A 15,777-nucleotide genomic window follows, 5' to 3' on the forward strand; every position below is an offset into this window, starting at 1 on the left:
GTTTTTAAAAATACTTTTAAAATCAAGGGCACTTTCATTGATGAAAATTAACATTGCACTGGATTTTAAGAAATACTTACCTTTTACTTCTGCAAAGCCGGATCGACGATCTCCCTCCTTCTTCTTCCTGCTGTAGACAACAGCAATGACGAAACTGGCTTCCTCCAATCACAGCCAGGCATCACGAGCTGGACGCTCTGGGGTGCAAGCCATAATTGGAGGAAGCCGGTTTTTGTCATTTCTGACGTCACTACAGAGGAACTGAGGCTGAGATCGGCGATCCGGTTTTGCAGGAGAAAAAGGTAAGTATTTCTTAAAATCCAGTGCAATGTTAATTTTCATCAATGAAAGTGCCCCTGTTTTAAAAAGTATTTTTAAAAACCGGGCACTCATTAATGAAAATTGACCTTCACTTTAATGGAAGTAAATTGGGAAGTTGTTTAAAATTGCATGCTCTATCTGAATAATGAAAGTTTAATTTTGATTAGAGTGTCCCTTTAAGTTGTGATTTACTACTGGCATGTCATTGTCATCGGTCCTGTGATCATCATCGTGGTCCAGAGGGGTGTGGCCCCCGCTGCGGCAGGCGTCCCTTATTTTTTTGTATTGAAGGTGGCAACCCTAACCTCACATGACCTGTGAAGAGAGAAAAACTGAGTAAACCTACTCAGGTTTTTTTAGTTAGGGCATCAGATTCTTCAGAAAACGCAGTGAGGCTTGTACCTCACAAGTTCTCAAGTGCTCAAAAGCCACCACTGCCCTACTGAAGAGACTGATGTGGACTAGGCTAGACCCCAGAAAGGAACAGAGTAAGCTTACTCTGCTAAAAATAAAAATAAAATCTTAAATGAAGAAAACTTCTAATCAGACACCTAACCTTCACCTCCTCCTTGCACTACAGGCAAAGATAATGACTGGGGGATTGTGGGTAGGGGAGTGATATTTAACAGCTTTGCTGTGGTGCTCTTTGCCTCCTTCTGCTGGCCAGGAGTGATATTCCCAACAGTAATTGATGATGATCCGTGGACTCACTGTGTCATTAGAAAGAAATACATTCTATAAGGTGCAGTGTGCATGGGAAATACACTTTTATAAACATTGTTTAGCTGCTAGTGCTGTGTGCACTGGGCACCTGTCTCTGTGCCAGGCTGCTTGGTACAGATGGCAAGCACTCCTTGCTAGGCGTAGTACATACAGGATAATCTGCACCACTATACTAAATGTAAGTCTGTCTACACTTCTATGGTAAATATGCAGCACTCCTCAGCAGAAGATGCCAAATGCTCTGCACCTAGGCTGCAAATGTCAACATTGTATCTACTGTATATATACACAATGCTCTGCACCTAGGCTGCAAATGTCAGCAATGTATCTATATATATACACAATGCTCTGCACCTGTACAGTAAATACCAGTAATGTATCTATATATACACAATGATCTGCACCTGTACAGTAAATACCAGTAATGTATCTATATATACACAATACTCTGCACCTGTACAGTAGTCAGTAATTTATCTATATATACACACAATGCTCTGCACCTGTAAAGTAAATACCAGTAATGTATCTATATATACACAATACTCTGCACCTGTACAGTAGTCAGTAATTTATCTATATATAAACACAATGCTCTGCACCTGTACAGTAAATACCAGTAATGTATCTATATATAAACAATGTTCTGCACCTGTACAGTAAATACCAGTAATGTATCTATATATACACAATATTCTGCACCTGTACAGTAGATGTCAGTAATGTATCTATATATACACACAATGCTCTGCACCTGTACAGTAAATACCAGTAATGTATCTATATATACACAATGCTCTGCACCTGTACAGTAAATGTCATTAATGTATCTATATATACACAATGCTCTGCACCTGTACAGTAAATGCCAGTAATGTATCTATATGCACACAATGCTCTGCACCTGTACAGTAAATACCAGTAATGTATCTATTAGGGATGCACCGAAATTTCGGCCGCAGAAAGTTTCGGCCGAAAATAGCATTTTTTGTTATTTCGGTTTTCGTTTTTTTTGCCTTTTATTTTCGGCAAAATTATTGTGTAGCATATTTTAAATTTGATGCCAGTCTAGAGCTGCTGTTTGAGTTCATTACTTGACTTACTGTTTTGCATATAATAATAGTTTTTTTAGTTTTTTTTTTAAATCTGATTCTGTTACACAGAACTAAATAAAGAATAATACTAGCGATGCACCAAAATTTGGGCCGCCGAAAATGTGCAATTCCAATTTCGGCCCAAAGAGGACCAAAATGGCTAAAAATGTACAGCCCTCCCCTGTTCTATTGAGTTACATGTCTATCCTTAGCATAAGGTGAGCAGCACAGCACTGGCATGGTACACAGAGCACACACATAAGTGCCATTACATGATGATATTTGAAACCAGCAGAGAAGGAAACCAAAGTTCTGAATAGTGAATACAAATATCAAAGGAGGATAAGTAACATGTTTATAAACACTTGATGTTATCAGAAACAGCCCTAAGCACACAGTGAATATCTTTAAGCCTTATATACAGTGCTCATACATCAGCCTCTTGTGCGTAGACATTCTATTCGCCTGAGGCAAATATGCGTGCACACTTTATAAGCATAAGCCCCAAGCTCGCACACAGTTGGTACAAATTAGCACCCACCAGACAGTTTATACAAAAAAGCACAGTAACTTTCTATAACCACCTTGCACGTAAGGTTGTAGCTAAGTCCAGTGGTCCTGGTGATAGGTGACAGGCAGACTCCATTTGGGGCTCTGGACATATAACCTGACGGGTCAGTGTGAGACCCGAACCAGGAACTAGGCGGAGATACGATGAGAGACGATCAGGTGCAGCCACGCTCATCACACGGATAACTACACCCAAAAACAAAACACATGTCTACCTCGTATTGTTGTCTGGCTATAACCACGCTCTCCCTTATAGAGCTCAGGTTTCACTGCAGATCACGCCCTACTGTACAAGTGACCATGTCCATTTGTTGGAGCTTTCCCGCCTACAAGCTCTCTCAGCTACACACACACACACTGTAGTTAAAAAAGAAAAAAACTATTTCGGTTTCGTTTCGGTTTTCGGCCAGGATCATCCTGAATTTTCGTTATCGGTTTCGGTCCAGAATTTTCATTTCGGTGCATCCCTAGTATCTATATACACACAATGCTCTGCACCTGTACAGTAAATGCTAGTAATGTATCTATATATACACAATGCTCTGCACCTGTACAGTAAATGCTAGTAATGTATCTATATACACACAATGCTCTGCACCTGTACAGTAAATGCTAGTAATGTATCTATATATACACAATGCTCTGCACCTGTACAGTAAATGTCAGTAATGTATCTATATATACACAATATTCTGCACCTGTACAGTAAATGCCAGTAATGTATCTATATATACACAATGCTCTGCACCTGTACAGTAAATGCCAGTAATGTATCTATATATACACAATGCTCTGCACCTGTACAGTAAATGCAAGTCACTCTGCACCTTTATGGAGTATACACTGTGCTGCAGAAGATGGAAAATGCTCTGCACCTGTACACTAAATGCAAGTCACTCTGCACCTATATGGGGTATACATTGTGCTGCAGAAGATGCAAAATGCTCTGCGCTTTACAGTAAATACAAGCTGCTATGTGCCTGAGTTTTTATGAATTGGGCAGTTAGAGATAAACTAAATTCTCCTTAGGAGTTCTCTAAAGAAACAGATATCTGATATACATGCCGGGTGGAGATCAGGTTCCTAGTGCTGAATTATTTATCCCTTTGCAAAGCTGTTTCTGTTCTGTACAGCGCAGGGAGTGGATTCATCTGCTGAATCCTTCATAATGCACAATATTCAGTTTATCCTACTAATAACTGTCTCATGGGAAACTGCTGCAATCTTCCTACGGAGAGGTAAGTGGGGACCTGGTTTACAGCACCTGGGGCCCTTATCTAACCCCAGGCAGTAATCCATCACAAATATCATATTAATATGTGTACATATATATTGCACAGATAAAATGTAAGCTCTAGAAGTCTTAGTTGATATCCAGCAGTCAGTGTCCCCAGGCCAGTTTTGTGATTGTTCCAGCGGTGAAACTGTTAATTTGAGCAATTAGCAAACACTACACCAATGGAGACTGCAATATGTGGTTCCCTTATTAACTGTTTCACTTCTGGGCCACTCATAAAAATGGCCTTACAGGGAACACTGCCAGCAGTACATAATGACTTTTCAAGTACAACACATTCCTACTTCAGTCTCGCAAGAGCCTAGAAACATGGTGCTGGAGGGTGGAGCCATGGACTACGCCTGCTGGGTGTTGTTGCTGTATGTTGGGTGTGCCCACTGGGTTATGGTGCCATATGTTGGGTGTACCCACAAGGTGCTTGTGCTGTATGTTGCTTCTGCTGCTGTGTGCTGGTGCCATATGTTGCGTGTGCTGCTGGGTGCTGGTGCCATATGTTGCATGTGCTGCTGGTGCCGTATTTTGCGTGTGTCGATGGGTGCTGGTGCCGTATGTTGTGGGTGCTGGTGCCGTATATTGCTTGTGCTGCTGTGTGCTGGTGCCTTATGTTGGGTGTGCCGCTGGGTGCTGGTTCCATATGTTACGTGGGACCCGTGGGTGCTGGTGCCGTCTGTTTGGTGTGACCCCTGGGTGCTGGTGCCATATGTTGGGTGTGTTCACTGGTGCCGTATGTTAGGTGTGGCTGCTGGTGCCATATGTTGGGTGTGTTCACTGGTGCCGTATGTTAGGTGTGGCTGCTGGTGCCATATATTGGGTGTGGCCCCTGGGTGCTGGTGCCGTATTTTGGATGATACCACTAGTGCCTTATGTTGAGTGTAAGTGCTGGTGCTGTATTTTGGGTGTAGGCGCTGGTGCCGTATGTTGGGTGTGGCCTCTAGGTACTGGTGCTGCATGTTGGGTGTGACTACTGGATGCTCGTGCTGTATGTTCAGTGAGACCTCTGGGTACTGGTGCCATTTGTTGGGAGTGTGCGCTGGTGCCTTATGTTGGGTGTGGTCTCTGGTGGAGTATGTTGAACGTGGCCATTGGGTGCTGTGCTGTATGTGGAATCTGGGTGCTGGTTCTGTATGATGCGTGTGACTGCTGGGCGCTGTATGTTGGGTGTGATTGCTGGGTGCTGGTGCTGTATGTTGGATATGGCCTCTGGGTGCTAGTGCTGTATATTGGGTGTGACTGCTGGGTGCTGATGCTGTATGTTGGGTGTGGCCCCTGGGTGCTGGTGCCGTATGTTAGGTGAGACCGCTGGGTACTGGTGCTGTATGTTGGGTGTGGCCCCTGGGTGCTGGTGCCGTATGTTAGGTGTGACCACTGGGTACTGGTGCTGTATGTTGGGTGTGGCACCTGGGTGCTGGTGCCGTATGTTAGGTGTGACCACTGGGTGCTGGTGCTGTATGTTGGGTGTGGTTATTCGGCATTAGTGCCATATGTTGGGTGTGGTGGCTGGTGCTTTATGTTGGGTGTGGCTCCTGGGTGCTGGTGTTGTATGTTTGGTATGACCCCTGGACGCTGATGCTGTGTTAGGTGTGGTTGCTGGTGCTGTATGTCAGCTGTGGGCGTTGGTGCTGTATGTTGGGTGTGGCCTTTGATGGCATATTTTGGGTGCAGCTGTTGTATTTTGGGTGTGGCCGCTGGGGGGGGGGGGGCTACTGAGTGCTGGTGCTGTATGTTGTGTAGGCGCTGGTGCCATATGTTGGGTGTAGGAGCTGCCGTATGTTGGGTGAGGGTGCTGTGTTGTATGTTGGGTGTAGGAGTTGGTGCCGTCTGTTGTGTGGGTGCTGGTGCCATATGTTGGGTGTAGGAGCTGGTGCCGCATGTTGGGTGAGGGTGCTGTGTTGTATGTTGGGTGTAGGAGTTGGTGCCGTCTGTTGTGTGGGTGCTGGTGCCATATGTTGGGCTAAGGGCCAGATTATGAAGTCAATTGAGAAAAAAAGTGGGGAAAAAAACACTCTACTCACGTGCTAAACCAAACTCATATTGTCAAGTGCGCTAACCAGACATGAATATTTCACATTCCAATGTTCTTCACATAGAAGAATATGTTCTATTTATTCATAAATACATATTACTACATATATCTGATGGTATTTTGGTACAATATATATCTATACTTATAAATACATAGAACATATTCTGCTATGTGCAGAACATTGGAATGTGAAATACTTACAGTAAATACATAGTATAACATTTTATTAAATATAAATGCTGCATCAATATGAATTTTCATGTACTCATCTACTTAACTGCAAAGGTCTCCAATGCACTTATATACAGTCGTATGCAAAAGTTTAGGCACCCCTGACAATTTCCATGATTTTCATTTATAAATAATTGGGTGTTTGGATCAGCAATTTCATTTTGATCTATCAAATAACTGAAGGACACAGTAATATTTCAGTAGTGAAATTAGGTTTATTGGATTAACAGAAAATATGCAATATGCATCAAAACAAAATTAGACAGGTGCATAAATGTGGGCACCCCAACAGAAATATTGCATCAATATTTAGTAGAGCCTCCTTTAGCAGAAATAACAGCCTCTAGACGCTTCCTATAGCCTGTAATGAGTGTCTGGATTCTGGATAAAGGTATTTTGGACCATTCCTCCTTGCAAAACATCTCCAGTTCAGTTAGGTTTGATGGTTGCCGAGCATGGACAGCCCGCTTCAAATCACCCCACAGATTTCCAATGATATTCAGGTCTGGGGACTGGGATGGCCATTCCAGAACATTGTACTTGTTCCTCTGCATAAATGCCACAGTAGATTTTAAGCAGTGTTTTGGGTCGTTGTCTTGTTGAAATTTCCAGCCTCGGCGTAACTTCAACTTTGTGACTGATTCCTCAACATTATTCTCAAGTTTATAAGTTACTAAAGACAGCCTCTTATCAGATATTTCTTTATTAGCTTTTCACAACAGGGGACTGCTAGATCATGTGTACCATGTAGATAACATTGTGCTCACGCTCATGGGTTGTGCACAACACTGTATTAATTGGCTTAAATGCAAGTCAATAGATAATAAATAAAAAGTGATGTGATCAGGGGGCTGTCAGAAGATGCTTAGATACAAGGTGATAACAGAGGTAAAAAGTATATTGAAGTGATGGTAAATCCTAGCGTTTGTGAAACGCTAGGATTTACTATTAGAACAAAAAAAGGGGACTTTCAGTCAAGAAGTATAAAATACTTCATGCAGAAAGCTCCTTTATTTGATTGCAGCGTTAGCCGCACTGAGCTGCTAAGGCAGCCCACGGCAGAACGCAATTTGGCTAAGAGGTGATGTTTCCATCTTTTAGCCAAATAGCCGTGCAGGGAATCTGGCTTGGTGCCGACTGGTGACAAATTTCCCACACGGCTATTGGCTAAGAGGTGGAAACGTCACCTCTCAGCCAAATAGCGTTCTGCCGTGGGCTGCCTTAGCAGCTCAGTGCGGCGAACGCTGTAAACAAATAAAGGAGCTTTCAGCATGAAGTTTTTTATACTTCATGACTGAAAGTCCCCTTTTTTTGTTCCAATTGTAAATCCTAGCGTTTCACAAACTCTAGGATTTACCATCACTTTAATATAACTGTGTTTTCTGTGCAAAAATGGGAATGAATGGGTAATAATGGGATTATCTATCTTTTTAAACAAAAACATTTTTGAGTTGACTGTCCCTTTAAGGAAGTTTATATAAGCCTGTAAGTTTCTTACACATGAACATAACAATAGACGATTGTAAAGATGTTATTATATGAGGGTTACAGTTACCCATATTTTTTTCATGTATCTGACAGAGTATACAATTTTAACCCCTTAAGGACAAGGCCATTTTTCAATTTCTTTCCCTTAAAGGGCCATGATACCCACATTTTTTCTTTCATGATTTAGAAAGATAATGCATTTTGAAACATCTTTCTAATTTACTTCTATTATCTAATGTGTTTTATTCTCTTGATATTCTTTGCTGAAAAGCATATCTAGATATGCTCAGTAGCTGCTGATTGGTTGATGCACATAGAAGCCTCATGTGATTGGCTCACCCAAGTGCATTGCTTTTTCTTCAAATAAGGATATCTAAAAAATGAAGCAAAATAAATAATAGAAGTAAATTGTAATGTTTTTTAAATTTGTATGTTCTATCTGAATCATGAAAGAATGATTTTGGGTTTAGTGGCCCTTATTTAGTTTAGTTTAGCTGTAATTTTCCTCTTGCTCATTTACTGTACCCACACATATTATATACCATTTTTCTCGCCATTAAATGGACTTTCTAAAGATACAAATATTTTCATCATATCTTATAATTTACTATAAAAAATATTTATAAAATATGAAGAAAAAATGGAAAAAACACACTTTTTCTAACTTTGACCCCCAAAATCTGTTACACATCTACAACCACAAAAAAACACCCATGCTAAATAGTTTCTAAATTTTGTCCTGAGTTTAGAAATACCCAATGTTTACATGTTCTTTGCTTTTTTTGCAAGTTATAGGGCAATAAATACAAGTAGCACTTTGCTATTTCCAAACCACTTTTTTTCAAAATTAGCGCTAGTTACATTGGAACACTAATATCTTTCAGGAATCCCTGAATTTCCCTTGACATGTATATAGGCCCATTTTGGTATATTTCATGCCACCATTTCACCGCCAAATGAGATCAAAAAATGGTTACCTTTTTCATAATTTTTTTCACAAACTTTAGGTTTCTCACTTAAATTATTTGCAAACAACTTGTGTAATTATGGCATAAATGGTTGTAAACGCTTCTCTGGGATCCCCTTTGTTCAGAAATAACAGACATATATGGCTTTGGTGTTGCTTTTTGGTAATTAGAAGGCCGCTAAATGCAGCTGCGCACCACACATGTATTATGTCCAGCAGTGAAGGGGTTAATTAAGGAGCTTGTAGGGTTAATTTTAGCTTTAGTGTAGTGTAGTAGACAACCCAAAGTATTGATCTAGGCCCATTTTGGTATATTTTATGCCACCATTTCCCCGCCAAATGCAATCAAATAAAAAAAAAAATTCACTTTTTCGCAATTTTTTTCACAATTTTTAGGTTTCTCACTGAAATTATTTACAAACAGCTTGTGCAATTATGGCACAAATGGTTGTAAATGCTTCTCTGGGATCCCCTTTGTTCAGAAATAGCAGACATATATGGCTTTGGCGTTGCTTTTTGGTAATTAGAAGGCCGCTAAATACCGCTGCGCATCACACATGAATTATGTCTAGCAGTGAAGGGGTTAATTAGGTAGCTTGTAGGGAGCTTGCAGGGTTAATTTTAGCTTTAATGTAGAGATCAGCCTCCCACCTGACACATCACACCCCCTGATCCCTCCCAAACTGCTCTCTTCCCTCCCCCACCCCACAATTGTCCCCGCCATCTTAAGTACTGACAGAAAGTCTGCCAGTACTAAAATAAAAGGTATTTTAAAAATATATATATATTTTTTAGCATATTTACATATGCTGATGTGTAGGATCCCCCCTTAGCCCCCAACCTCCCTGATCCCCCCAAACAGCTCTCTAACCCCCCCTCTACCTTACTGGTAGCTGTCTGTCAGTACCCAGTTTACTAAAAAAAAACTGCTTTTTTTATTTTATTAATTTTTTCTGTAGTGTAGCTTCCCCCCAGCCAAAGACCAACCCCCCACCCCCTCTTAGATCCCTTAGATGTCTTTTTTAAAATGAATCTTTACCCCACTCTATCCTACTTTTTTTTTAAAAATTCTGTAGTGTAGCTTCCACCCCGTGCACGCGCCCTCCCCCGCCCTCCTGTGCACGCGCGTGATACTCCGTGCGTGCCCCGACGTGCACGCCCACGATCCCGCCCCCCTCAACGTCATATGGCCCATCCATGGACGCCCACCCGCCTCCCACGTAAGCTCCCACCCTCCAACGATACTGGCCATCGATGTCCGGTGCAGAGAGGGCCACAGAGTGGCTCTGTCTGCATCAGATGGCCAAGGGGTGTTATTGCAGGATGCCTCGATGTCGAGGCATCACTGCAATAACCGGAAAGCGGCTGGAAGCGAGCAGGATCGCTTCCAGCCGCTTTCCGGTTATTGCAGGATGCCTCGATGTCGAGGCATCACTGCAATAACCGGAAAGCGGCTGGAAGCGAGCAGGATCGCTTCCAGCCGCTTTAAACCCCTAATGTCGTACAGGGTACGTTGCTGGTCTTTAAAGACCAGGTTGTGTGCGATGTACCCTGTACAACATGCGTCGTTAAAGGGTTAAACATCTTTCCAGGTTACATCATTTACTGTTTTTTGTGTGTGTGTGGGGGGGGGGGGACGACTGTAATACCTTTTTTTTAGGTGCAAGAAAAATGTGTCATTAATTTCTGGTAAATATCTGATTGCACTTTTATCCAGCTTCTTATAGTTTCCTTTGCCCACAGGTATAAAATGTGGTGGAATCCTGTCCAGCACTGCCGGTAACCTCTCCAGCCCTAACTTCCCAGGCTTGTACCCACCTAACGTCGAGTGCTCCTGGCTGATTGTGGTGTCTGAAGGATCTACAGTGCAGCTTACATTCCACCACTTTGACCTGGAGTTCCACGATGCATGTCACTATGACTATGTGAAGATTTATAATGGCGCACCCCGAGATGAGGGCAACCTCCTGGGCAAATTCTGTGGCAACACCATACCCCCCCAGATGATCTCTTCCTGGCATGTGCTCTCAGTACTTTTTCATTCTGACAAGCATGTTGGCAGCACCGGCTTTTTTGCTACCTATCGAAAAGGTGACTCTGTGCTTTACTTTGCCTTATTGATAAAGAAAAGGATTTTGTTAATGTCAACAGGGAACATTAACTCAAAATCACTGTCTTGTGTGTTACCAGCAGTTATGGGGGGGGGGTTAAACACTGCTGTGTGTTACTGGCAGCCACTGATCCGTCTTTTATGGAATAGCTGGGTGACATTATGAAGTCGCAGGGTGACATTATGAAGTAGCTGCGTGGCATTATGCAGTAGCAGGGTGACATTATGAAGTAGCCGGGTGGCATTATGAAGTAGCCGGGTGACATTATGAAGTAGCTGGGTGGCATTATGAAGTAGCAGGGGAACATTATGAAGTAGCAGGGGAACATTATGAAGTAGCTGGGTGGCATTATGAAGTAGCGGGGTAGCATTATGAAGTAGCTGGTGGCATTATGAAGAAGCTGGGTGACATTATGAAGTAGCCAGGTGACATTATGAAGTAGCTGGTGGCATTATGAAGTAGCGGGGTAGCATTATGAAGTAGCTGGTGGCATTATGAAGTAGCTGGGTGGCATTATGAAGTAGCCGGGTGACATTATAAAGTAGCTGTGTGGCATTATGAATTAGCTGGGTGACATTATGAAGTAGCTGGGTGGCATTATGAATTAGCCGGGTGACATTATGAAGTAACCGGGTGGCATACTGTAGTAACCGGGTAGCGATATGAATAAGCTAGGTGACATTATGAATTACCGGGTAGAATTATGAAGAAGCAGGGTGAAATTATGAAGTAGCTCGGTGACATTATAAAGTGGCAGGGTGGCACTATGAAGTAGCAGGGTGGCATTATCAACTAGCCGGGTGGCATTATGAAATAGTCGGGTGACATTTTGAATTATCTGAGTGGCATTATGAAGTAACCGGGTAGCAATATGAATTAGCCAGGTGACATTATGAATTAGCCGGTAGAATTATGAAGTAGCCGGGTAGAATTATGAAGTAGACGGGTAGAATTATGAATTAGCCAGGTGGCATTATAAAGTAGCCGGGTAGAATTATGAATTAGCCGGGTGAAATTATGAAGTAGCCTGGTGACATTATGAACTAGCCCGGGTGGCATTATGAACTAGCCGGGTGACATTATGAACTAGCCGGGTGGCATTATGAGGTAACCAGGTAGCAATATGAATTAGCCGGGTAGAATTATAAAGTAGCTGGGTAAAATTATGAAGTAGCCGGGTTAAACCAAAATATTAAGAATTTCTGGGGGAAAGCGAGCGGGGATACTTGCCTAGATGTGCTAATTTCCTATGCAAATATTTACATTGATTTAATTTTGAGACATGGAGGATTTTAATTTCAGTTTTTTATCTCCCCCCATAATTTTAATGAATTTTGGTTTAACCATGAAAATAGCTTTACCAATGCAGCAACCAGAAATCTATCTCCTACTGATGAGTTCCAAAAAGAACGAAACAGGCTGTCTAGTGAGTGATTTCTGGTTTGCTGTAATAATCCTGTTAAAAGGAATCGCTGTGTCAAAACAGTATTTTCGAAGCAAAAATACTGAGAATTTGCATATCTAATTTGCATATCTTACCCACAATTCTCGTGTGCATTGGTAACATTGTATATTAAGAATTTCTGGGGAAAAGCGAGCAGGGATACTTGCCTAGATGTGCTAATTTCATATGCAAATATTTACATTGATTTAATTTTGAGACATGGAGGATTTCAATTTCAGTTTTTTTTTATCTCCCCCCATAATTTTAATATATATATATATATATATGTATTAGTTTAAATTCCAAAGGAGGACTCAACTAGTGAATCCTGCCCTTAGAAAATAAAAGAAAAGTTGCGCACACTTGTATGTACTAGTTTAAAATGATTATAAAAAGCACAGTAAATTAACTTAATAATTCTATTGTTTCTATAAAAACAGATATGGTTTCAAGTATGTTGTAATAAACAACCTGAAATAAAAATGATCACTAATGTCAGTGAAAGATGAGCCTGAATTTAAATCTATGTAAAATTATTTAGATATACATGAAAAATAATCAAAAAAACATTAGCAATACTTTTTAAATAATTGAAATAATTATAAAATAAAATAAAAAGACAGTCTTATCCTTCTGATGATATTCCTGAGGTAAGTATGCAGGGAGAAGATTTCAGTGCAGCTCGTCAAGGTAACACCCAAGGTTCTGATTGAGTGATGTGGTACAGCTGTAGATATCTAAAAAGACAAGCGCACAGAGACATCTCTCATAGTGCAGATCAATTGAATTTATTTACACAAACATTTAAAATACAAGAAAGGCTGTGGAAGGTATTCCTTACTCACAAGTGTGACCTCAATCAAAATGAGGTAAGTTAGAGCGATTGGATACTCAAAGTGTCCCCACTTTTAGCCTGGAAAGCGCCGAACTGTAAAGGCAGACCTCAAATCTCAGTTCCGTAGATGATGCTTAATATCATTCTTTCCGGTCAGAAATCCTCATATGCTTGTTAGCAATCTAAGATATACTTGGTAAATGTAGCACAATGCGCTCAATTCAGAGCTGTAGGATACCGCTATGCTCCTCTTGTGATACTCAAAGAGAGCACTCGGCGTGTCTGTCGGCAGTGACGCAAGGTGGGCGTGGCCTTACGCGCTTCACAGTAAACAACCGCTTCGTCAGAGGCTTGATGACGCCCACCTTACCAGCTGAACTTTTGTAGTCAGCGTGAAGGATCACTCCCACCTTACGTCATAGGAGCAGATTTGCTGGTAATAACAGACATAACTTTTAGGCACCCTGATTGTTCAAATTTGTATTCCTGAAAATGGCCTATTTAACAACAAACATCTGTCTGCAAAACAAAAAGCTATACTTAAAGTTATATCATACTCAAAAAGGTAAACAGACAGTGCTAAGATAATAATTAGTTTGAATTAAAAAATCACACACAAGTGGACGAACTATTAATGAAAAAAAATTTACTAATACAAATCACTTAAACAGTTATATTCTGCTGTATAGTACTAAAATAAACTGAGCGATTTAACAATGTGTAATATATGTGTTTAGCAGTTTGTCCTTACACTTCTTGATTATCCCTTTATATTGAATTATTAGATATTATGCCAAACATTTAATTTATTAGTTTCTGAAATTTTGAATTTGATTTATTGCACCTTTTAACACTTTGTAAATTATGTCTATTTTGACAAAGAACATCTCACATAGTGTTAAAGTCTTGTTATCTATCATTATGGAGGTATATTATAATTTTGAATTTAAGCTTCATTTTTTTATGTAAAATAGCAAGGCGATTTTTTGGAGTTCTTATTTGTATGTGCACCTATGCTATATATGCGCGCATCTCTATATATGCACGTATATATACGTATACATACATATACATATACACAAATATATACACCATATATACTATAAATAGAGATATATATACGCTTGGGTATGCATATGCTTGTAGACATTGTGTCTCTATCCTTACTATAAACACTTTTTTTGTATGTTTATATATACACACAAGATTCACCCGTATCTACGCACAATGCACATGTTTTATTTAGTTCTTAATCAATAGAATTTTATTGTTATTTGGAAACTATATATTATGTTAGAAATTCCTGAATGTCAACTTCCCTATTCATACCAAAGGGTTCCATAGTTTGGAGAGAGTGAATCCAAAAGGTCTCTCTTTGTCGTAAACGTAACATTCTATCTCCCCTTCTTTCGTCTAATGTGACTTGTTCGATAGCCTTAAAACGAAGGCTGGAAGGGTCATTGTTATGTACCCTTCTGAAGTGATCTGTAACTCCATGCTATACGTCACCTTTCTCTATATTAGTTATATGTTCCAGGACCCTCCTCTTCACAGTTCTTTTGGTCCTGCCTACATATTGACAGTGGCAAGAACATTCTAAAACGTATACTACGTATTTAGAATGACAATTCATGCAGCTTTTTATTGTTTTTTTAAAACTATTGACTTGTGATTTTATTTGTTTATTGTTTGTGTCTATGATGGGGCATGTATTGCAATTTTTACGATTGCATTTAAAAAATCCAAAATTTGCTCTATTTAGCCAGTTGGCTTTAGCATCCTGTCTTAAACGACTCGGAGCCAAGATATCTTTTAAATTTTGATTCTTCCTAAATACCACTGTTGGAACCATGTCTAAAGTATCTTTAAGGACTGAGTCCTCCAGAAGTACATGCCAGTGTTTCCTGATTGCTTTCTTGATACACCAAGCTTTATCATTATACTTTGTTAAAAACAGGTTGTTTTTATTATTATTCTCCGTTGTTTGATTTTTATTCCCTTTCTGTTTTAATAGGTTACATGTTCACAAGCTTTTTTATATCCATTTTCCACCAAGTTTTCTTGATAACCTTTTGCTCTGAATTTGGTTTTTAGCATTTCTGATTCTCTATCATTTCTGATTCTCTATCATAATCAGAAATGCTAAAAACCAAATTCAGAGCAAAAGGTTATCAAGAAAACTTGGTGGAAAATGGATATAAAAAAGCTCGTGAACTAGAACGTTGTAACCTATTAAAACAGAAAGGGAATAAAAATCAAACAACGGAGAATAATAATAAAAACAACCTGTTTTTAACAAAGTATAATGATAAAGCTTGGTGTATCAAGAAAGCAATCAGGAAACACTGGCATGTACTTCTGGAGGACTCAGTCCTTAAAGATACTTTAGACATGGTTCCAACAGTGGTATTTAGGAAGAATCAAAATTTAAAAGATATCTTGGCTCCGAGTCGTTTAAGACAGGATGCTAAAGCCAACTGGCTAAATAGAGCAAATTTTGGATTTTTTAAATGCAATCGTAAAAATTGCAATACATGCCCCATCATAGACACAAACAATAAACAAATAAAATCACAAGTCAATAGTTTTAAAAAACCAATAAAAAGCTGTATGAATTGTCATTCTAAATACGTAGTATACGTTTTAGAATGTTCTTGCCACTGTCAATATGTA

The 15,777-nt window shown here is 40.1% G+C and overlaps 1 protein-coding gene across 1 annotated transcript in view; it reads left to right on the top strand.

The window, feature by feature from the left end:
- The first annotated feature begins 3,876 nt into the window (after positions 1-3,876).
- Positions 3,877-15,777, top strand: part of CDCP2 (CUB domain containing protein 2) — an 89,845-nt gene continuing 77,944 nt past the window's right edge. The window contains exons 1-2 of the mRNA XM_053693195.1: positions 3,877-3,946; positions 10,458-10,805. Coding sequence (XP_053549170.1) covers positions 3,877-3,946; positions 10,458-10,805 — 418 coding nt within the window. The remainder of the gene's footprint in view (positions 3,947-10,457; positions 10,806-15,777) is intronic.

This window comes from Bombina bombina, chromosome 10 (assembly GCF_027579735.1).
Source record: "Bombina bombina isolate aBomBom1 chromosome 10, aBomBom1.pri, whole genome shotgun sequence".
Lineage (NCBI taxonomy): Eukaryota > Metazoa > Chordata > Amphibia > Anura > Bombinatoridae > Bombina > Bombina bombina.